Source organism: Halichoeres trimaculatus, unplaced genomic scaffold (genome assembly GCF_033239565.1).
Source record: "Halichoeres trimaculatus isolate MK-OKI-2021-1 unplaced genomic scaffold, fHalTri1.1 fHalTri1_scaffold_10, whole genome shotgun sequence".
NCBI lineage: Eukaryota > Metazoa > Chordata > Actinopteri > Labriformes > Labridae > Halichoeres > Halichoeres trimaculatus.
The window spans coordinates 8668602-8690773 of NW_027437187.1; the positions used below are offsets into that span (position 1 = coordinate 8668602).

The following is a 22172-nucleotide window of genomic DNA, read 5'->3' on the forward strand; positions in this document are numbered from 1 at the left end:
GTTTTAAAAAGGTGTTTTTCCTGTGGCAGATTTCATTTGCAAAGTCTGGCAGAAAAGCAGAATATGATGTCTGAAGAGAAGGTACTGTGCACATTTAAGGCATCAAATTGTTCTTCTGATATACGTGCTCTAAAAAACATTCACCAGTCTGAGACAACAAGATAAAAGCAGCTCTTGAGTAATTCTTGTGACTTTACGAGAACAAGATGTTACGTACAGCCTGTGCTGTCATCCTGGTTTTACTCCCACACATGTTTACCTCACATTTTGAACTTTGTCATTTTCCAGAAATGAAATCCAACATGTTGGCTTTATTTGTACAACGTAAGACTGAGCTGTGCAGGGAACATGTAACCTTACAACTAAATATTAGACCCCAGTAACTGGATTCTGATGTATTGTAAACCAGGAGGGTTGGGCACTTGGCGTGCATGATACCCACAAAAACAAACAAACAAACAAAAAAAAAAAACTCTTCAACCTCAGCAACTTGGAGACAATTTTTCTAAAACCTTTAAGACTTTTTGATTCTTGCTGAAAGCAAAGAGTGATGATAAAAAATTGGAAATTACCAAAATGGTTTATTTGTTCTAAATATTCATAAAAATAACGTTGTAAACAAATGTGCAGTCTTATAACCCTCCAACATCCCATATACAATATCAAGTCAATGCAAAGTCACAAGTTTTTAATGGTCCAGGATTGTCCTTTCTTGAGTGTCAGGTGAACTACCTGCCAGTTCTGCTGGTGAGCAGAGGTTAAATTTGTCTCCTGGAGTGTGTCCTTACAATCACTCCTCATCCTCAGTCTACTTGAACTGATTATCAATCAGAGTGCCCTTCATTTTCGCCTTCTTGGCCTCCAGCTCAGCCAGCTCCTGCAGCCTCCTCTTGCTCATGCCCTTCCTCTCCAGCTGCTTCTCGATCACCTTGGCGTTTTGTGCGTACGAGTCGGCCACCTCCCTGGCCTCGATCTCCTCCTCCTCCTCGTCGATGGTGGAAACTGTGACCGAGCTGAACTTGCCCATGTCTTTGGTCCTCTTGGTCATCATGACACGGACTTTCTTTGGAGCCTCGGGTTGTTTCTGGCTGTAGACGCTTGTGTTTCCAAAACCCTGTCCGAACTTGACCACGGCTCCGTCCACGATGAAGGTGGCCGGGTTGTTCTTCTCCTGGTGCTGGTAGAAGAGCCGCAGGCCGCATTTCCCGCACTTCTTGCGGTACTGCCTCTCGATGCCCTCGGCTCTCTTGATGTATGTGTTTTCATCCACCTCCACATTGCAGAACTTGTGGGCATGTTTAGCAGCATCTATCACCCTGGCTCTGTCCCGGGGTCTCATGGGCAGCTTCTCCAGTTGGCAGTCCAGGACCAGGACCATCTGACCGCACAGGCAGTAGTAAACATGGAGAGGCTTCTCTCCGTCATCGTACTCCTCTCTGTCCCTGGTGTCCGAGCACACCACGCTTCTAGAAACCACTTTAGGCATTTTTAACCCTCTATGAATCTGTAGTTATCTGTAAATATTCGGTTTAAAACTCCGTCCGACGACAAAAACACACAGAGAACGCAGCGCTTCCGTTGTACGTTACTGATATTGGTCCTACCGGAAACCAGTATGTTCCGCGTTAAACGGATGTTCCGCAGAGAAAAAGTTGGACTAATAAGACCAAGAATGCCACTTTTAAAGTCACTTTGAGGACTTTAAAAGTGATCTTGAAATATTCTTTATTTAATGTATTTTTCTATTAAATAATCCATGATTTAAAATAAGACAGTAAGTACCAGAGTCAGTTATTTTTAAATACAATTTCTCAGTATCTGTGGTCTACCCTGCAAGTCAATATACAGCTTTGACAACACAACGGCGCTGGACAGAGTTTCACAGGGAAGAAAATGATTCTGGATCCATTTTGTAGTAATAAGAGAAACTAAGCATGGAATGGTGAGTGTAGAGCAATAAGCAACATCAAGGCTCTGTAGTAGAAGACCCCAAGTGCTCAGCTGGCCAGTCTGCCTGTCCAGACTTCCACCAACTAAAAACATTTGGTGCCCCATAAAAGAAAAATCCAGCCAAGAAGACCTGGGATTAAGGAGATACTAAAATCTTACAGACAAGAGCAGGACAACAATCCCTTTCAAAACTCTAAAAACTATTCTTCTTAAGCCTCAGACTACAGGCTGTAGTGAAAAGAGGAGGGGATGCTACTCAGTGGTAAACATGGCCCTTTCCTATCAATTTTTATTATTATTATTTTGAGATGTGTTGCTGCAATCAAATAAAAATCAACATAAATATTTTCTCAGAATGGTGCCGTTTTGTAGTTTAAACATCTGACATAATATATGTGTTCTTATGTGAATGAAATATGGGTTAAAAAATTAAAAATCATTGTATTCTGTTTTTATTTACCTTTAAAACATCATCCCACTTTTTAAAAATTGATTCTGTACAATAAAATAAAAATAATAGACAAAAATTACTGTCCACAATGTATCAAATTTATTTCTTCTAATTAGGCAGATTTGTATCTTCAGTCTGAGTAATTTTAGAACATCATTAAATTATTAAAGTTAAAGTTATATATATATATATATATATATATATATATATATATATATATATATATATATATATATATATATATATATATATATATATATATATATAAAAATAAAATAGTTTAAAGTAGTGCAATGAAAACATAGCATATTTGTCTGGATGACAGAGTTCAGCTAACACAACAGGTACCTTTCAGAGCTCCAGTGAGCTCTCAAATGATTCCTGCAAAAATGTGAAAGGACAAACTCTTCTCATGTGAGCTGTCCAAAAAACAACAACTACCTATGCTTTAATCCCTTGTTTAAATCTTGACATTTTCTAAATTAGATACATTAATGTATGTTGTTACAGAACCAAAACTAAGAAAACCTCATGTAATTGTATGTTTTAGCAGTTGAATGATGTGCCCTGAACAACTCAAATAAACCAGTTTCTTTATGTAGTTTGTCATGGAGAATGTTTATCATGTGAGGAGGTCAAGGCCATAGGTCAACCATTGTTTGAGATTTCAAACAGATCATAGACCCACTGGAATCAACCCCTAGGACAAAACAGCAACACCAAACAAACAAGAATTTTTCTCCATCCTGAGAAGCTGCATCTCTCTAAAACTGCCAAATTTATTGCCTGTTGAAAACTGTCCTGATTTATTCATATAACACCTTACTGCTCACAGGAGCTGGGCTTTATTTGTCCCCGATATCATCTGTAATCTCCTCCTCCCCACAAAAATAACATCAAGTCCCATTCCAGTCATGTATATTTTAAAAATACAAGTCTCACAATATCTGATGAAAATTCAAAAAAAAAAAAAATATTTTAAAACAAATTTAGGTTTAGAGTTGTTGTTTTTTTTTTTTTCATTTTAGGCTACTTTTGAGACAGTGATTGCAAATGAAGCTTTGGTGTCAGATTTAAACTACTGCATATGATTCAGCAGTTTTAACCAAGTTTGTACATTTTAGGGTTGAATATTTTGCAGTCCTCTCCCAGGCTGCAGAATACTGGAACATCTATGATCCTCAAGAGGTCTGAGCTCTGATCCTGAATCTTTCATGAAAAGTACCATTACTGCTGAGGCAGTAAGAGAGTGACCTTGCTTTATGACTTTACCCTGCAGCAGCAGCAGACATTAGCAGTCTAGAGCTGACAGGTCAAACCAGGACAACATATACTCATTGGGAAACACGTTTATTTTAACATCAAAACAAAGTACAAAACATTGAGCATCATCTGAAGACAACTGCAGTTAATTTAAAGAGGAAACAGACGCGATGATCACAGAGGGGAGCTGGTGGCCAGGCTCACTGACAGCAGCTGGTGTCGCAGGTCTTCCCTTTGCACACGCAGCCAGACGCGCACTTGCTGCAGCCGGATGGGCAGCATGGGCAGCAGCCTGCGAACAGAGACGGCTCGTTAGTGTCAGGAACACAGAAAACGGGGTCAAAGACAAAAAATGTGAAGATGTAGGCTCCAGGTCGTGGATTTTAAAGACATAGCTAGCATAGTTAACTTGGTGAATTCTACATCACGAGTGCCCAGAGTCACCTGGGCAGCTGCTACCCTGACCTCAGGAAATAAATACACACACATACAAATTCCAAGCTTGAAACTCAGCATCCTTCAAATTTCAAGATAAGGAGCAACCAGAGGAAGTGATAACTGTAGAATCAAGACTATGACTTCAGTCAGTCTGCAGTGAAAGGAGCAATAAAACAGCCTTTCTGGACGGGTCACAGTTTCAAGAAATCCGACTTACTTTTCTGGCATTTAGTGCAGGAACAATTTTTGCAGGAGCAGGATCCTCCGCAGTTGCAGGTTCCACCTGGAGAAAATAAACACACGAGATCAGTCCCTGTTTCAGACAAACCGTCCAAAATGAGCACAGGACATCAGACACACTGATTCAAACAAGGACACTCACTCTTGGCGCAGTCACAGGGGTCCATTTTCAGATGAAGATGTTGGTGTTTCTCCGAGAGATGCTGTAGACTTATCAGGCTCAGTTGACAGGTTTGTAGCTGATAGGCAGGGGGTGGTTCTTTTATAGCGTCCTGGGAACAACAGGACCGGGTGCAAAACCACGCTGCACGCAGGCACGTAGTAGATGATTACAAAGACGTTTGTGCACACGAGTTGTTTTAGCAGCAGCAACAGAGTTTCCCAGACGAGGAAAAGCGGGAGTGTTGTGTGTTATTACGTAAGATTACTGGAATCTCATTGTCCACACTGGGGACACATCGGAATAATTAATGTGTTTACACGGAGAACACTAACATGTTTGTCAGTATTTGGGGCTCAGTTTGCTAGATTTCAAAAGAGGAATGTTCTGTTTTTCCATGAAGAGGACATACATGATGTTGCCAGAATGAATGTAGCAATACATAAACGTACTTTGAACCCAAAAAAACAAATTACGGACTGAGTTTGCGCACGGTTTTAGGATAATTAATGTAGGAGGACGTGTGCAATGACTTCCTGATTTTGATTTCCCCTTAAAATCTAGATAAAAGATATTAAATATAAAAATTGCAGTATTTATTCACCTACTGATTTGATGCTGACTAGACAGACAGACAGACAGACAGATAGATAGATAGATAGATAGATAGATAGATAGATAGATAGATAGATAGATAGATAGATAGATAGATAGATAGATAAAAATAGAATTAGAAAAGTTGAAGTTTTTGTTTGTTACATTTTACACATAATTTTTCACAGCTTTTTTTTTTTTTAATTTGACACAATTTTTACTATTATTGAGGCTATAATTTACTCGTTTTGAGATGTGAACTGCTATCCTTACAAAACCAATAATAAATGTCGATTTCTTGAAGCTATCATCTCAGGTAAATTCAAGATAAAATAAAATAATATAAGATAGGCTACTCCTTTATTTGTCCCGCAGCGGGGAAATTGAAAGAGTCACAGCAGCAAACTAGATACGGCAAACATAACATGAGAATACAAAATAAATAAAATAATATAAGGGTAGAAAAACACATGTAGGACTATTTGACCAGAAGAAATAAGTAAAGAACTGATAAAGCAGTCGGAAATTTGCTTGATAATTCATAGCACGGTAAAAAATAAAAAAAAGAGTATGGCCTTTATTTCTAAAGTTTTGGATGTACAGAGAATTCGTGCTTTGTACAGAAGTGTTGGCAAAATGTCACGTTGTGTGGTCTCAGCTAAAGAACATTTTCCATCAATATCTCATGCACAGACTGCTCTCATGAGGCCATGTGTTTGGGTCTGTGCACACGGTCCAGTCGCACGTCCGTTTGTCACTGTGTCCGTTTTCCGCTGCTGCTCTGCACTCGGCCGCTTCTCCGCGCTCGTGAGCAAACCATGTAGGCTAAAAAGGCTATTGTAATGTGCTGCCTTTACGGACCACCTGCTGTGGGAACTATCTAAATAACCAGTCGGGTTAGTCAATTTTCTCACACCAGAAGCTACGATGATGTACGACGAGTGTTAACATTATGAGGATGAGGGCACCTTCTCTTCACAGATGTCCTAAAACTGGAAGGAAAAGCAGTTAAATCAATGCCCGCGATGCTTTGGTTTTTTCAAAGATTTACCCTTGATTTTCAGATGTACGAGCTTAAGTTGTGAACTTGAAAGCACCTCCGTCCCTTTTGCGCTCGTCCCTGTTTTATACAGCCTCTATGGCTCGTCCCCGTCCGGCTGTGTTTTTCCACTTCAGAGATTCCTGTGTGTTAGGACAGAATGAGCTGAGTCACTGGAGGATGTGACACATGAAAGTCAATGAGGGGTCACGAGTGATAAACAGTGTGTAGAGCAGTGTGCAAGAAACATCTCGAATAGGCTACTTATAGGCTAAAAGATCAAGGAAATATGCTACATGATGAGTTTATCAGATATATGTTATATTTATTTCAAATGATTGCATTGTAAAACAAAATCATCTATCCAATGGGCCGGAGGTGAATTCGGCTGACAGATTTAGGGCTAATATATCAACGGTAACAGGAAGCTAAACATTGAACTCTGAAGGACTTGTTGATGTCATTCCTCAAAGTAAAATGCAGAAATATGAAAAAAAAAAAGAAAAAAAAAAAAGCAAAGGGTAGGTTAAAATGGACCCAAATTATTCATGCATGGAAAAAAAAATCAGAATTTTAATTTGAAATAAATGCAGTGTCTCTTACTTACAAAAATAATAATCATGTCATAATAATGATAGTGCAAATGTGATATATTTCCAGCACAACACAGTCCAAAATTTCCATCTGACATATTTTGAGTGTAAAATATACACAAACACAAGTTATTCATTTTTATTGTTGTTAAAAGTCTGATTCTCAAATGACCCCAATTGATTAGTAGACTGAAGCACAACAACAAATAGGTGAATTAAAGGAAAATGAAACAAGAACTGGTTGAAGCAGTTAAAATGTGATTTGTGCATCAAAACTGTACTGTATTTGATTTCCCAATCTGCTTTTTGGCTAAATTAAAAAACATGATCTGGAAATTATTCAAGGAGACTAATCTGTGATTCTTGTGATGAAAGACTGAAAGAGGATTTTGGGGCAGGTGATTTGTAGAGTGTTGTGATTGAGCGATAATGAATGTAAAAACACTTCAGAACCTTGATTATGCTACCCCCCCCCCCCCCCCAACACTCACATTAACATTCAAATATATGTACTGTGTTAAGTTACTTAAATAGCTCTTTTGTTTTTTAAAAAAAATCCAGGGTCTAAACTGCAGTGACAGACTTTGTCCCCATCTGAACGTGCAGTGCACACTGCACTCTACACAGGGAGGTGCTGTTTGTGTTAGACGCCACTAGAGGGAGACACCTGCTCCTTAAAAAAAACAACATTAAAAAAACAACTCAAAAAAGATACTGAGCTGTTAGGATCAGAAAGGTACTTTGAATAAAATAAAATAAAAATAAAATTTAAAAAGCAGAACACAACATGTTTCCACAAAAATATCTGCAAAGTAGAAACATATAAACAGATAATGTAGATTAAAGCTATTTGTGCAATACTGAATACAAATCCTTCATTTCATTCAGTGGTTTTAATGTGGAGTGAAATACCTGATCTGATTTGTTTTCAGATTGTGGAAGAGTTTTTCCTCAAACATGACCTACATGTGTGTTAGATAACATGCATGCACTTTTTTGTATCATTTTCAACCTTACCTGAACACTGAGTGGTTTTACAAGATACTAACATTTATATAACATAAAAGTAGTGCTAATGAAATGAAAGGGTACTGTAAGTGTGATGAACAGAGTGAAAGTCAAGCTCATGGTGAGAAAATCTGTGATATTTTTAGATCATGATTAGAAATAAAACTTCATCGTGTTGTCCACTTGAGTGCTTGGTGAGAGGTGCACGCACAGGTAAGACATTTGAGTCTCCTAACCTGTGTTGACACTAGTTAAACCCACACCTCCTACAGTCAGTGTTAGCAAAAGTGTCCGCGTGGTGTGTTTAAAGGGCAGACAGTGAAGAGGAAATCTGACCCTAAAGCCGAGCTGGAGAGAAAGCATATGTGCTTTGCTTTCCCCCATAAAGGAGGAAACACTACTCTGAAACAGTTATGAGGTAAAGAGAAAATGCATGCTTTAACCTCTAAATTCACCTGTGATGTCTCTTTGTGGACTTATGAACCTATACAGCCCCCTTCCTCCCCTTTCACTCTCATACTTCACACCCCTTTCTCACTTCTCTTTCTTTACATTTCTTCCTGTTCATTGTGCTGAGGAGCTATGATGGATCCAAAATCAACAGCAGCAAGGTAACCTATTGATCCTAATGTTAGTGTTGAATGTCAAATGAAGAATCCTCCATTGTGCCCAACAATCATCATCAAAAATCAAACAAATCACATTACAAGATGTTCACTTATTAAGGGTCAAATGAAGTCAGAAAGTCTAGGCTGAAACTAAGAGAACTGTCCAGAAGAGTGACTCTTACCGTCACTGACTCCTTGTTATTTGCTGAGCATGCTGGGATCCTGTTCCAGCTGACCCAACATGTCACTGTGCTGTCTCACTGTCTCAGTGACATGAAGCAGAGAAGGGTCAGCCTCTGGATCTTCAGGATAAATATAATATCATTATTTTTTAAATCAAAGAAAACTTGGTGCATGTGTTTAGTTGATTCCAGTAGCATGGGGTTCATGCACAACAAATCAAAGTGTCTCCTGTCACTGACCATATGCTGCTGATTCACTGTGCGAGGAAGAGGACTCGTCTTCTTTTCAGGAACGCTGACACACTTCAGACGTCTGGCTCTTGTCCTGCAGCAGGTCAGTTCAGTAATGGAAACTAGACCAGCAATGGGCTCTACCAGGGTAGCTGTAAAGACAAGCTTCACTTTTCTTCACTGACCAGCATTGGAAATGTTGGATTAACTTTTTTTTTTTATCTTCAGTGAAGCGCCTGTGTGGCTGCAGGTGTTCAGGATCTTTGCCATCACCTTGCTGCAGCTATTTCTAAGTGAGACGATCAGATAGAGACAGTCAACAAATAGAGACATGAACTATTATTCTCTGGAGCTTCACGAATCTGACTTTTCTGAGGGGGAAGTCACTGAGCTTTCAGAAGGATCTAAAATCCTGAATTAGTCTTCTTAGCCTCGTGATGTTCTCTGCTTTTTCACTTTCCTCCAGGTGCTGTTAAACAGATTGATGAGTTTTGATGGTGTTCTCAGGGTTTTACCCCCGTCTCTTCCTGTTTTCTCCAAAATAAGTTTCTCTCTCTTCAAAGAGCTCCAGTTTGGTCTCATCTGACCTTAAAGAACACTTCATCTGCTTCCAGTCTGCAGAATCCACCTCCAGATCATCCTCAGCATCCTTCAGTCTGTTGGCCTGAAGATCTTCGTCTCTTCTGTAAGAGTGGAGTTGTTCTTGGCCTGCATCCTCTACAGCACTCCATTTCTGGGACATTAGGCTCTAGTGATTTTCTTCTTTGACACTTTGAAAATTCCTGGCTCGGCTAGGTCTTGAACTGGCATTCTTAGGTAGTTGTTCTTGGTTTTTAGAGGTACACGTCTCTCTTTCTCCAGGGTCCAGTTTGAAGTCTTTGTCTTCCTACCTCTGCCAGACTTCTTCTGGACTGTGTGTGTCTGTCTTTGATTTTCTTGATGACACTTCTCACTCCTCTTCATGATACTTGGAAACAATTCTGTGATAACTTTTTAGATCCTTCTCCTCCTTTGTAATTGACAACAGTTCTTTTTAAAGTCTAGTCTGAACTGATTTTTTTGGTTTTTGTGATGATGTGCTAAAAGCCTGAGCTGGAGTTTTCATCCTGTGTGTGAAATGTCGGACAAACCTCAGTTTAAAATGAACAGACTGATAATAACAAACTGTGAGAGTTACAAAGTTAAAGCACATGACTGAAGCACAGTAGTTTGTGGTTAAGCTCAGTAAAAGGTCAGTTCTTAAGGGGCTAATGATTCTGACTCTGGTAGTTTTTGTAAAATATTCTTGTTTCTATGTGCAAAGAAAAAATAATGTAACTATCAATGTTCTTTATTTTTATAATTATTATTATTATTATTATTATTATTATTATTATTATTATTATTATTATTATTATTATTAATAATAATAATAATAATAATAATAATATTCATTTATTTATTTATTTATTTATTTTTCATTCATCCATTTATTTATTTTTCTTACTACTTAGGCTCTAGTTTTTTCAGTTTTGTGATATTTAGTGTGTATTTACAAAAATTGTACAGAGAGAGTGGTTAACCAGAGTCAAATTCTTTGTATTCTTCAGATACTTTGGGGATCAAGGCGATTCTGATTTTGAAATTAAAACTAGGATGTCCAAAAAAGCAGTTTCAAAAATGTATTGTAACAGCACTTGGGACTATTTTTTTTATCTCTAAATTTAATAGTAGGGCTGATCATGTTGACCTCATCTTCATGTGCCATTTTTTCTCTTCAGCTGTAATCTTTCTTGGCTGTCTCATTGTGGAAAGGCAGACAAGTATCAGTCACATTACAAACTTCTCTTCACTTCTCAGACCGTGCCATGGATCATGTGCTGAACGTGGCAGACAGTTACATCTTCACTCCCTATGTTTACCCGACGTCGTGGCCTGAGGATGGGGCTCTGCGTCAGATGATCAGCCTGTGGGTGGTGACCAACCTGGGAGGGCAGTTTGTTTACCTGGTCTTTGGTGCTCTCAGCTTCTGCTGTGTGTATGACCATAAGCTGATGAGACATCCACACTTTATCAAGGTAAGATGTTCAATTGGCTCACCCTCTGCAGCTCTGTGTTCTTAGCTAACAGCGAGCTATCTGAATCCTGACTTTGTGTCTGTTCTGCACCAGAACCAGGTGAGAAAAGAGATTCAACTAGGAACTACGTCCATCTTCTGGATGAGCTTCCCCACGGTGCTCCTTTTCTACTGGGAGGTCAGAGGTTACAGCAAACTTTATGACAACACCAGTGAATCTTCTCTGGGTGAGGCAAAGCTTTGACATTATTGTTAAACTTGGATGAATTAAAAACTGAAACAGAGATTGTTCGATGTTTTCTGTTTCAGGCTGGCCTGGAGTTTTCCTGAGCATTGCAGGTTTCTTGTTTTGTACCGACATGTGTATCTACTGGATCCATCGAGCCATGCACCACAAACAGATTTACAAGGTGAGCTTCAAATGCAAGAGTGTAAAAAACTGCAGGTTGTTATAAGACGAATGCAGCACTTGTTTGAATTGTGACAGTCTGAAACAGCCCTGTGCTTTTACTCCAATCGTGGACTGAAAATCTTTTCATTGTGGTTTGGTCTGACAGCTCTAAATAACCTGTTTTAAGCTACAAACAGCAGCAAAACATCGGACTCATTGATACCCACCTTATTTTCTTGGTTAGCAGCAGGTGACAGCAGCTACCTGGTCAAAAAGTGGGAAACTTAGGTCAGGGATTTCCAGACTTTTTCAAAAATTGGTAATTTCCTCACTTGATTTTGAGAAGATGACTGAGAGCCAGCAGCTTTTACCGACACATTTATTAACTACGAAAATACTACATAACTGCTCTTTTAATGAAATCTTTCTTCTGGTGATTTCTGTTAAATTCAGTCTCTCGGTGTGCTCAAACACACTGGTGCCTTCATCACAGACTGATGAAATCAAACCTCACCTGTCCCTCAGGTGTCTCTTGATTCCAGATGATCAGTGGTCAGTTTTCTGCAGAGTTACATACTATGTTAACATTAGCAAACTCTGCTCCTGACCAAGGAAAATGTTCTTTACAGGGCAATATGTGGAAAATATGTCATCCTTTGTTTTTATGGCGGGAGTTTTATTTTCAGACTATTTTAAGCCCAAATATTTATGATCCTGCATCCTGAACTGTCTTATGCACCAATTTTTGTTTTGTTTTTTTCCTGCTTTATTTCATAAATCTAATCCCGTCCATGTTCTCTAATGTATCTTTTGAACTCTCATATTTTTTACATCATGATAAAGCCCTTCATAGAAAGATGTCAGCTTTTGCAGAGTCTACAGAGCTTTAGCTTTATACAAGTAGCCTATGCTCAGTCCAAATGTAGTTTAGTGAGACATTACTGGATACACTTTGTTTGTGACCTTAACAGAAAATTTAAATGGTTGCATTATTTAGAACATGATTCACTTCAGTGCCAGATGAAAGTTGGGGGCCATATGAAAAATGAGTTTTATCCAATTGTTTTAAAAGTTTCTGATTAGACAACACTTTTTTCCTACTTTTGCTGAAGTTCACTGCAGAGTTGTGTCTGACTTTTATTTCGCCTGGTATAATTTTACTATGTGTTGTTTTCTTTTGTTTGTTGTTTTTCCTCTTCAGCTCTTCCATAAGCAGCACCATATTTTCAAGATCCCTACACCCTTTGCCAGCCATGCCTTCCATCCGCTGGACGGCTTCCTGCAGAGCTTACCTTATCACGTCTACCCTTTCATTTTCCCCCTCCACAAGGTGCTCCCTTCATTCTCCTCCAAACTAATCATAACTGCATGAGCTTCACTGTCACTCAACTATAGCACTGTCAGAACCTAAGACCTGTTGTTAAATCTGTTCCAATCCAGGTTGTGTACCTCTCACTTTTCATCTTTGTCAACATCTGGACTATTTCCATACATGATGGTGACTACCGCATCCCCGGCCCACTGATATGTCTGATCAATGGTGCTGCCCACCACGTCGACCATCACCTCTACTTCAACTACAACTACGGTCAATACTTCACCTTGTGGGATCGACTGGGGGGCTCCTACCGACATCCATCAGCTCTGCTGGGGAAAGGTCCACATGACCACGTTCGAAAGCTCCTGGAAGAAGCTGCTAAAACACAGTGAATGGAGAGCTGCAGTCAGGACTTCACAGCTGTAAGGGGCTGCTTTTACAGAGATATCTGTCCTAAACAATGGAGTCAGAGACGACCCTCCCAGATACAAATTGATCAGGAGCCGTCAGGAACAGAAGTAAGAAGATGGAGACAAATGGGCAATGGATGTTTTCCAAATAAATTACTACACATGTCTCACGCAGAGAACTGAGAGCTGAGAGCTGGCTTGTCCTAGAAGTTCATCTCTGTTTTAAAAGATTTCCGAACAAATGGTTGAAGGCACTTTCTTAAGATACAGAATAACCCTGTGCATGTATGACCACTAGCTGTGTTTACCGTGGGAGTTGCCCATTTTGAGTTAATCTCAAATGGACTCAGGTCCAGAGAACTCTCCTACTCTTCTGTCATATACGGTCTACTCTTTGCAAGATGCAGTTTCAACCTGTGTTTGGAGGTGCAGCTAATCTGTTCACAAAGATTATTATTATTATTATTATTATTATTATTATTATTATTATTATTATTGGGAGTGTTTTTGAGCTTATGCAGTGATGTCCACTACAGAATCATGTCTATCCTCAATGCAGAGCTGCCTGAGGGCCTAAAGATTATGGCTACACTGTAGTGTTTTTTGTTCTTATTTTGTTCATGCAGAGTGTAGCAGCCCCCTGCTATCAAATTGTCACGCGTTGAGTTCTATAGGTGCAATTCTTTATTTCCCATCCATAGCACTGTGGCACAATGGCACTGTGAAACTAAGACATCAGAAAAACAATATATAACAATCCAAAGTTTGACAGATATTAAAAACACACATACAAACACACACACTCAATCACACATCAATATTGCACTGCCCTATCACACATATATTGCACCGTCCCGCTACACAAATACTGCACAGTATATTCCTTTCCTCCTATTCCTTCACCTGAGCATACTTGTGACCCACCTTGCCTTGCCTACCAAAGGGGTGCATCTGTACATCTGAACATTCCGACTTCAAAGAATTCGGAATGTTATTCTCCATTAACTCCTTTAACAGATAAACACATTTTAAAAAGCGATTAAAGTGTACCGTTGCTGCTGTTCTCACACACACGGTAAACATGATCAGCCTATGGCAAACCTGGCGCGTGAGACACACCTCCTGAATTTATGCCAATTGCGGGCACACACGCCACCCCGGAACATGAATGACCGCAACGTAATTGCCCTGTGGCCACTTACACAGAGATTTCTCCAGATTCTGAATCTTTAAATGGTTTAATAAACTGTAGATGAGGAAATCCTCAATTTATCTTTAATTTTACACTGAGGAACATCATTCTTTGTTCCTACAGTTTGTCACAGAGGGGCGCCTCCTCCCGTCTTTACTTTTGCATCACAACTTTTTCAGCGTTTTTTCTTTCCCTGTCCCAATTCTGTGAAATTTGCTGCCAGCAGAGAAATATATTAAAAACAAAACCCCCAAAGTTCATGTTATCAACATCGGGCACATTTCCTTTGTATTTTTTTCAGCTGAACTCAGGGTTTTGAAAACAGCTACAATCAGTTTACTTATCCAACGAATAACCACAATAAGATTTTAGGATAAACATTTTCCCTATTAATTATATTAGAAACTATTGTATTTTTCAAATAAATTTCTGTTTTATTCATACTGAATCATCTTAATTTCAAGACGAAGCCAAAACAGTGAGCAAGGGTAGAGACTTATTGAACAGGATCAGAAGCCTTGTTTTGTAATTCATATGAAGCAATATGAGACTGAATGAAGAGTGGTTGGGCCCTTCATCAACATTTGCCTCTTCATGAGTTCATCAGAGATGGGGAGAAGACACCAAAGACTGTATGACAAAAGTAAACCACAACTCTTACCAACATAACTCGTGTGCACAAACGTCTTTGTAATCATCTACTACGTGCCTTCGTGCAGCGTGGTTTTGCACCCGGTCCTGTTGTCCCCAGGACGCTATAAAAGAACCACCCCCTGCCTATCAGCTACAAACCTGTCAACTGAGCTTGACGAGTCTACAGCATCTCTCGGAGAAACACCAACATCTTCATCTGAAAATGGACCCCTGTGACTGCGCCAAGAGTGAGTGTCCTTGTTTGAATCAGTGTGTCTGATGTCCTGTGCTCATTTTGGACGGTTTGTCTGAAACAGGGACTGATCTTGTGTGTTTATTTTGTCCAGGTGGAACCTGCAACTGCGGAGGATCCTGCTCTTGCAAGAATTGTTCCTGCACTACATGCCAGAAAAGTAAGTCGGATTTTTTTGAAACTGTGAGTCGTCCAGAAAGGCTGTTTTATTGCTCTGTTCACTGCAGACTGGCTGAAGTCGTAGACTTGATTCTACAGTTATCACTTCCTCTGGTTGCTCTTTATCTTGAAACGTGGAGTATGCTGTTTTCAAGTTTTAAAGTTGTTATCTTTAAATCGAAAAACAGGTGTTTATTTCCTGAGGTCAGAGTAGCAGCTGCCCAGGTGACTCTGATTCGCCTAATTGGCTGCTCCATGAGTGCGTGATGTAGAATTTGCAAGTTAACTGTGCTAGCCATGTCTTTAAAACCTGGAGCCTATATCTCCACATTTTTGGTCTTTGACTCCGTTTTCTGTGTTCCTGACACTAACGAGCCGTCTCTGTTCGCAGGCTGCTGCCCATGCTGCCCATCCGGCTGCAGCAAGTGCGCGTCTGGCTGCGTGTGCAAAGGGAAGACCTGCGACACCAGCTGCTGTCAGTGAGCCTGACCACCAGCTCCCCTCTGTGATCATCGCGTCTGTTTCCACTCGTGATTGATCACAGTTGTCCTCAGATGGTGCTCAATGTTTTGTACTTTCTTTTGATGATAAAATAAACGTGTTTCTCAAGGAGTATATGTTGTCCTGGTTTGACCTGTCAGCTCTAGACTCTGCTAATATCTGCTGCTGCTGCAGGGTAAAGTCATTAAGCACGGACACGCTCAGGGTTTCTACTGAAACTGTTTGCTTTTAGACTTCAGCAGTAATGGCACTTTTCATGAAAGATTCAGGACCAGAGCTCAGACCTCTTGAGGATCATGGATGTTCCAGTATTCTGCAGCCTGGGAGAGGACAGCAAAATATTCAACCCTGAAATGTACAAACTTGGTTAAAACTGCTGAATCATATGCAGTAGTTTAAATCTGACACCAAAGCTTCAATTGCAATCACCTGCTCAAAAGTAGCCTAAAAATGAAAAAAAAAAATCTAAACCTAAATTTTTTTAATTTTTTTTAAATGGACATGACTGGAATGGGACTTGATGCTATTTTTGTGGGGAGGAGGGGATTCAAAATTATATCGGGCACTCTGGATTACTTTGACATAGGCTTCTGCAAAAACAAATTAAACCCAGCTGTTGTGAGCAGTAAGGTTTTATATGAATAAATCAGGACAGTTTTCAACAGGCAATAAATTTTACAGTTTTAGAGAGATGCAGCTTCTCAGGATGAAGAATAATTCTTGTTCGTTTGGTGTTGCTGTTTTATCCTAGGGGTTGATTCCAGTGGTGTCTTTGGTTTGTTAGAAATCTCAAACCATGGTGACCTATGGCCTTGACCTCCTCACATGATAACCATTCTCCATGACAGAAATTACTGAAAGGGCATATTGCATGTTAAACACAACAGTTATGTAATTGATAGGGAGATAACTTAAAAGTATTATTTTGAAAGAAATTCTGAGATGAATAAATCACAAGGTCTACTGGAAACATTTTAGTAAAAGTTTAAAAAAAACAACAACCTTTGTCAATAAATATGGATCCGACTGTTACTCATGTCAACAAAGAGGAAGAAAATCTGTATTCCTATACATACGTATGATTGTCCTCAGGGTTATTATCATGAGCCTGTCAGGAGATGTGGAGAGCAGGATTAGGAGTTATGGCCGTAGGAGATCAGTGGAGTTGTGGTGTGAGGAGAAGCAGAGGAGAATGGAGCATGTGTCCTGGTGAGTGACAGCTGTTAGCTAGTGATAAGTAGCCCAAAGCTGTGTACATTGTTTTCTCATTTATTAAATTAGAAAATATTCTATATTTTGAATTTTTAATCTCACAAATAAAAAATACATTTCTGTTTTATACATACTGAAAATTCATCCCAACCTCAAGACCAAGCCAAAAAAACGGAACAACACGTTTTTGAATCTGTTTTGTCTGTATTTAGCGTGTTTTTGTTCTCCAGTCTGAGTCCAGCTGTGTCTTTCAGCTCCCAGTACTTGGTGTGTTTTCATGCAGGCTCTGCAGGGCGAGGTCTGTCCACTTCATCTCTTGTTCTTTCACGGACTCTGTAGATCCTCCGTTGTCTTGTTCAGCCTCTGGTAACTCACTCTGACAGGAGACAGAAAACACTGTTACAGAGAAGCACATACATTGTCAAAGGGTACTCACTGAAAAAGAAAGCATTCAAAAAAAAGAACATGATGTTGAGTGTTTTTTTCATTTCATGACAGGTGGTCTGATAAATTTCTTAAGCGCTGTACATTGTAAGGCCTCACATCATCGAATATGGCACTGAGTGTTAACTTCAGACTATGCTATTGGAGTGTGTTGAGATGAAAGCTGTGTGGGGGAACGGGAAATGATGCTGGGCAATCTGAATCCACACCACAGACTGTATAAAGACCTTTATTTTACAGTCTATGATCTAGAGCTGCACGATTTGGGGAAAAGGTGCGATTTGCGATTAGGTGGACAATATTGCGATTGCGATTGTGCTTGCGATTTAATAAAAAAAGTTGTGTCATGATGAGTCTACAGACTTGCTTGGTTATCATGGAGAAAAATCTGAATTGTATGTGCTGACATTGCGATTGCGATATCCTCTTTTGCGATTACATAATTGCATGTGCTGACATTGCGATTGCGATTGCGATTGCGATTGCGATTGCGATTGTGATAATCGTGCAGCCCTACTATGATCCACACCCTGGAGTGAAGGGCCACATTTTCAGAGTAGAGATGGAGCAGTGGATCCAAGGGCTGAGAATACTCCAACAATGACTGAAAATGGTCAGCCAACACTCACAGAAGCTCTTATAAAACACATAGCAAAAAATGAAATCTTGCTAAGTCGTTCTGTCTTATTTTAGAAAAAAATGTATTATTAGACTTCATATGAGCCACATTCACATTACAAGTCAAGAAAAATGTCTTTTTTGAGATAGAAGGAGACAAAAAGGATGCCTAAATTGCCTTAAAAAGTAAAAGAAAAAGGTTACTGTATGTTCTTTTTCTTAAGACTTTATTTTAAAGGTGAAACTTCTTAATAAGCCTTTACAAACTATGAATTGGTGCTGGCACCTTGTGTCATTTTGCAAACTTGTTATCACATCTTATTCAAAATTGCAGGGTAATTAGAGGACATTCTTCAAATATCAGTGATTTTTCCCGCTCTGAAGAATCAACAAGTTATCAACACACATTATAAAATCGGTGAATCTAGACCGTGAGCATGGTCTTTGCCTTATATCAACAATATCATCCAGCAACTAACTGTTGTGACTGTTGACAGTGTAGAAAAGGTGATTCCTGCTACTGGGTAACATTTGCTACGTGTACGGTATTTACCAGAGGGATGGTGACATCTTCATAAGGCAGCCTGTCTTCTCTCCAGGCATCATCTGTCAGGTCCAGGACCCTCCCGTCCCGTTGAATTTCACTGTCCATCCTGCAGCAGGAATGTGGGGCCAAGCTTCTCAGATCTGCTCCTCTTGTCTAGTTAGACTCAGATCCGGCTAAGGCAGAGGGGGCAGGCACCTAGTCCCCTGATCACTGGATATATTCAACACAAAAAGAATCAGTTACACACAGGCTTTCAGCCGATCAACCACAACAGAAGCGGAAAATGTGCGTCACTACGAGTCGCTCAGTGATAACGTAAGTGATGATGCCTTCAAGGTTAGTAGGAAATTATGAAGAGTCTGTATGCAGAACGCGTTGCATAAAGGATAGTCCTACTAAAGTACCATCCTCACCAACAGCTGCGTTCGGACCAAAGCAACATTGTCCCTGAACATGAGACTTTCCCCCAGAAATACACAACTTTCAACTGCAGGAACTAGGGTCTAAAAATTAAGTCCCAGGGTAGAAAATTTACCCCTGAAAACATTCTTGCCTGTAGTGTAGTACTTTTCGGGGTTGAAGGCCTGCAAGCTGAACATCCTGATCCTCGTTCCGCAATGAGATGACGACCGACTGTGATTGACAATGACAGAGTGAATGTGTCTCTGTCAGCTCCTGGTGTTACAGTTTAAAGAGTGACCATAGTGAGGACATTGTCAGTGGATATATATGTTAACCTGAATCTGCTTGGGAAGGATGCCCCTGCCAGATTTTTTTTCGCTTTGATACTCGTTTGTCGGATTGTTCTGCCAACACTTGAACGCATTACAGACTGTGGACTATCAGTGTTTCCATGGTAACTGAACGCCTCTCACGCCACAGCCTTGTCCGGGACACGAGCGGGTAAAATAAGGATAATTGCTGATTTTGCTCCATTTGAAGGTAACTTTATAAAGTCCGTCTGAAGCTCAGTTACTTTGAGACGAGAAAATAGTCGATTTGAAGGGCTTATGATTCTTATTACCAAGGGGAACTGAATTAGTTATGCACCGATCCGAGTAAACTATGCATTATCACCTAAGAGTAACATTTTCCACTGAGAGTTGAGTTTGATAGTCAATCGTTTTATTTGTTATTTACTTATTTTCAAGCTTTTATGTATTATTTTGTTCATCTACTTATTTACATGTTTTATACACAAAGGTAAAGAAAATCAAGCAGAGGTTCAATCAAGGTTTTTTTCTTCTCATATGCAAATAGCATTTCTTTTTCCCTCTAATTTTGCAGTTCATCATTTAAGGGCTTGGTGCTTAAGTGCAACCAAAGACACATTCACAGTTTTTGGGTTGAAAGTTACCTATACTTTTGTAAATACTTTATTTATATCATTTATAAAAAGTATATAAATTTATGTCATTTCTTTCTCAGAATATAATTTCTGTCTAAGTTTGTCTATTTTTTCTGTTGTTTAATTCCACCCAAAGCTGTAAAATTGAAAAATATAGGGATACAGCTCTCTGATCTCACAGCTCACAGTCTCTGATCTGATTGATTCTAGTAAGATTATCAATTTAGCCAAAAACTAGTTCAGAGGTTTACCAAGGTATATACAGGTTCACATATTAACTGTTTTATGATTTCTAATGTCTGGGTAGAAACCCCTTGACTTCGTAAATCAAGAAACTTCTTTAGTTGCTTCACATCAGACATTAATTTTGAATTATTTTAATCAGGCTGTCGTGAACTTTTGTGTTTTCATATAAAGTAGCTAGATTTTATATTGAAAAAAAAATTAAAAGTCTGCTCAAACACAAAGCTTTTAAGTCTGCCATCACTGAAATGATGTGACCAAAGTGTTTGTTACTGCTACAGGTGAACGCAAAATTGTTTACCTGTAGATCTGCCTACAGATCAGGTGTTGTCCAACACAAATACTCAGGGGGTATCAGTGACACAGAACAAACAGTAAATGCTAGCCAGGAAGATCTTTGCTTTGAAGTCATGTTTTTTGAAACATGAAGGCTCAACATCTTAAAGATCCACAACATCTAAGTTCAAATTCAAACCAAAAGTTTTCATTAAATCCTTTTGAGCGTTTCATAGAAATCTTAAACTAAAGCTAATTGTTTCAAATCTCTGATGTTGATCTTGTTTTTCAGAACCTCCAATGATGTCAGCCTCTCAGGAACAGCAAGTAGAAAACACACAAACCTGTGCCAACCCTGGAAACCCAGTTTTCTCCTGCATGATGACTCCAGCAGTTAAGGATGAACCCCGTGCGCTGTGGGCAAAACCCCAGAACCCATTATACAGGACCACATCCAGGGACTATGGTCTTCTACCTTCATCATTTGAGAGCTCACCTTGTAGCTTCCACCCACAATCGCAAAGATTCTCTGAACACCTGAGGAGGAGCGGGATATATAAAGACTCCAGCTTGAATACAGCTCTAGATCGCAGCAGGGTGTATGACAATCCCAATCTACAGCACACACTCTGAGTATACCTTTATGTTTATGCTTGTGTTAAAAAAAACTAGCAAGAAGAGCTGTGAGTTGTCTTTTTTACAAGCAATCATCTGCTGAATCTTTGTGACATCAGACCAGCACAGTGTGATTTCAAAGATATACGAGGGAACAGCGATCTGGAAAACAGACCTGGATCCTACAGCATGGAGTCACTAATTTCCTAAAATACCCACTGACATGTGATTAATAAACATATCTCAGAGGTTTTCTGTCATTTGGCTGCAGTGAGATTCATTATAGGAACTGAAGCTCACCATATGTAGGTAGTTCTCCTAATCCTAATCAAACATATCATCTGTCTTCAGCGGCAAACCAGTGTGACTGTGTTGTTCTCAGACACTACTAATAGTCCTAGATACTTAAAGTTGGAAAACTATGTGCGTCATCAGTGACCTTTCAGTTATCAGATTATAATAGTCTTCTGATATCATGGCTTTGACTTTGTTTCACCACAAAGCTCTCTAGCTTTCTCTGTTCTTTGGGCTGACCTACATTTTTGAGCCAGACTGAACTTTTTGATTCTGCTCGAGCCTCACCCATTGTTTGAAACCTTGTTTGCTTGGACTCTGTATTTTTGACTCTTAAAAGAACAGACTTTATGAATATGCCTTTGTTGAGTCAATGGCTTGTGGGGGTTTGCCTCTGAACTATAACTTTTCACTGACCAATGATTTCTGTGATCGTTTTTTAACTGCTTCATGCGCTGTCATTGGAAAATTGGCTCCTGGCTTGTTATTGCCTTTTTTCTTCAACTCAAGTACTTGCAATTATCTAATGATCTAAAGCCATGTTCATTATTTACAGAGAAATAAATATTTTGTCAAGCCAGCACATTTTTGAGTTCACAAATATCATGTATAATCTTTCGATAATCATTAAAATTTCTGTTTATAAAATACCGGACAGAAATTGAATGTATTGTTTATAAATGTATACAAAGTATGGCAAAGATCAATAGAGATAAAAATGTTAAGTAAACATGGGTATACATTTTGAATTTGTACAAGCTTGTATCTTGAGGACAAAATAATTGGTGATTAATACTACAGATTTAAATAGGTCTTAGAAAAAAGACGCTTAAAAGACAAATATTTATGAAGTTCAAGTATCATTTGCTTCTACCCCTTTTACCTTCTTCTTTTTCATGTTTAAC

General features: G+C 39.2%; 5 protein-coding genes across 5 annotated transcripts; 2 read left to right on the forward strand and 3 right to left on the reverse strand.

Moving 5' to 3' along the window:
* Nucleotides 1-305: 305 nt before the first annotated feature.
* On the reverse strand, nt 306-1614 carry steep1 (STING1 ER exit protein 1). The gene has a single exon (XM_074677924.1). The coding sequence runs from the start codon at nt 1484-1486 to the stop codon at nt 809-811; it is 678 nt and encodes a 225-aa protein (XP_074534025.1). The 5' UTR covers nt 1487-1614; the 3' UTR covers nt 306-808.
* Nucleotides 1615-3734: 2120 nt separating this feature from the next.
* Nucleotides 3735-4640, reverse strand: LOC141797134 (metallothionein B-like). The gene is made up of 3 exons (XM_074678568.1): nt 4485-4640; nt 4320-4385; nt 3735-3956 (listed from the first exon to the last, which is right to left on the reverse strand). The coding sequence occupies exons 1-3, from the start codon at nt 4507-4509 to the stop codon at nt 3865-3867; spliced, it is 183 nt and encodes a 60-aa protein (XP_074534669.1). The 5' UTR covers nt 4510-4640; the 3' UTR covers nt 3735-3864.
* A 5964-nt stretch (nt 4641-10604) lies between these two features.
* On the forward strand, nt 10605-12914 carry LOC141796939 (lathosterol oxidase-like). The gene is made up of 5 exons (XM_074678281.1): nt 10605-10814; nt 10908-11040; nt 11123-11223; nt 12406-12534; nt 12645-12914. The coding sequence occupies exons 1-5, from the start codon at nt 10605-10607 to the stop codon at nt 12912-12914; spliced, it is 843 nt and encodes a 280-aa protein (XP_074534382.1).
* A 1946-nt stretch (nt 12915-14860) lies between these two features.
* On the forward strand, nt 14861-15763 carry LOC141796442 (metallothionein B). Its single transcript, XM_074677557.1, has 3 exons — nt 14861-15005; nt 15105-15170; nt 15561-15763. The coding sequence occupies exons 1-3, from the start codon at nt 14981-14983 to the stop codon at nt 15650-15652; spliced, it is 183 nt and encodes a 60-aa protein (XP_074533658.1). The 5' UTR covers nt 14861-14980; the 3' UTR covers nt 15653-15763.
* A 547-nt stretch (nt 15764-16310) lies between these two features.
* anapc13 (anaphase promoting complex subunit 13) lies at nt 16311-18788 on the reverse strand. Its single transcript, XM_074677855.1, has 2 exons — nt 18498-18788; nt 16311-17258 (listed from the first exon to the last, which is right to left on the reverse strand). Exons 1-2 carry the CDS (start codon nt 18594-18596, stop codon nt 17133-17135), a joined length of 225 nt encoding a protein of 74 aa, XP_074533956.1. The 5' UTR covers nt 18597-18788; the 3' UTR covers nt 16311-17132.
* Between the last annotated feature and the right edge of the window lie 3384 nt (nt 18789-22172).

Coding starts and splice junctions, on each gene's coding strand:
- steep1 (XM_074677924.1), bottom strand. CDS start 1,486: ATGCCTAAAGTGGTTTCTAGAAGCGTGGTGTGCTCGGACACCAGGGAC.
- LOC141797134 (XM_074678568.1), bottom strand. CDS start 4,509: ATGGACCCCTGTGACTGCGCCAAGA. Junction 4,386..4,484: donor CCCCTGTGACTGCGCCAAGA/GTGAGTGTCCTT, acceptor TATTTTCTCCAG/GTGGAACCTGCAACTGCGGA. Junction 3,957..4,319: donor CTGCACTAAATGCCAGAAAA/GTAAGTCGGATT, acceptor CTCTGTTCGCAG/GCTGCTGCCCATGCTGCCCA.
- LOC141796939 (XM_074678281.1), top strand. CDS start 10,605: ATGGATCATGTGCTGAACGTGGCAGACAGTTACATCTTCACTCCCTAT. Junction 11,224..12,405: donor ACCACAAACAGATTTACAAG/GTGAGCTTCAAA, acceptor TTTCCTCTTCAG/CTCTTCCATAAGCAGCACCA. Junction 12,535..12,644: donor TCATTTTCCCCCTCCACAAG/GTGCTCCCTTCA, acceptor GTTCCAATCCAG/GTTGTGTACCTCTCACTTTT.
- LOC141796442 (XM_074677557.1), top strand. CDS start 14,981: ATGGACCCCTGTGACTGCGCCAAGA. Junction 15,006..15,104: donor CCCCTGTGACTGCGCCAAGA/GTGAGTGTCCTT, acceptor TATTTTGTCCAG/GTGGAACCTGCAACTGCGGA. Junction 15,171..15,560: donor CTGCACTACATGCCAGAAAA/GTAAGTCGGATT, acceptor CTCTGTTCGCAG/GCTGCTGCCCATGCTGCCCA.
- anapc13 (XM_074677855.1), bottom strand. CDS start 18,596: ATGGACAGTGAAATTCAACGGGACGGGAGGGTCCTGGACCTGACAGAT. Junction 17,259..18,497: donor AAGATGTCACCATCCCTCTG/GTAAATACCGTA, acceptor GTCTCCTGTCAG/AGTGAGTTACCAGAGGCTGA.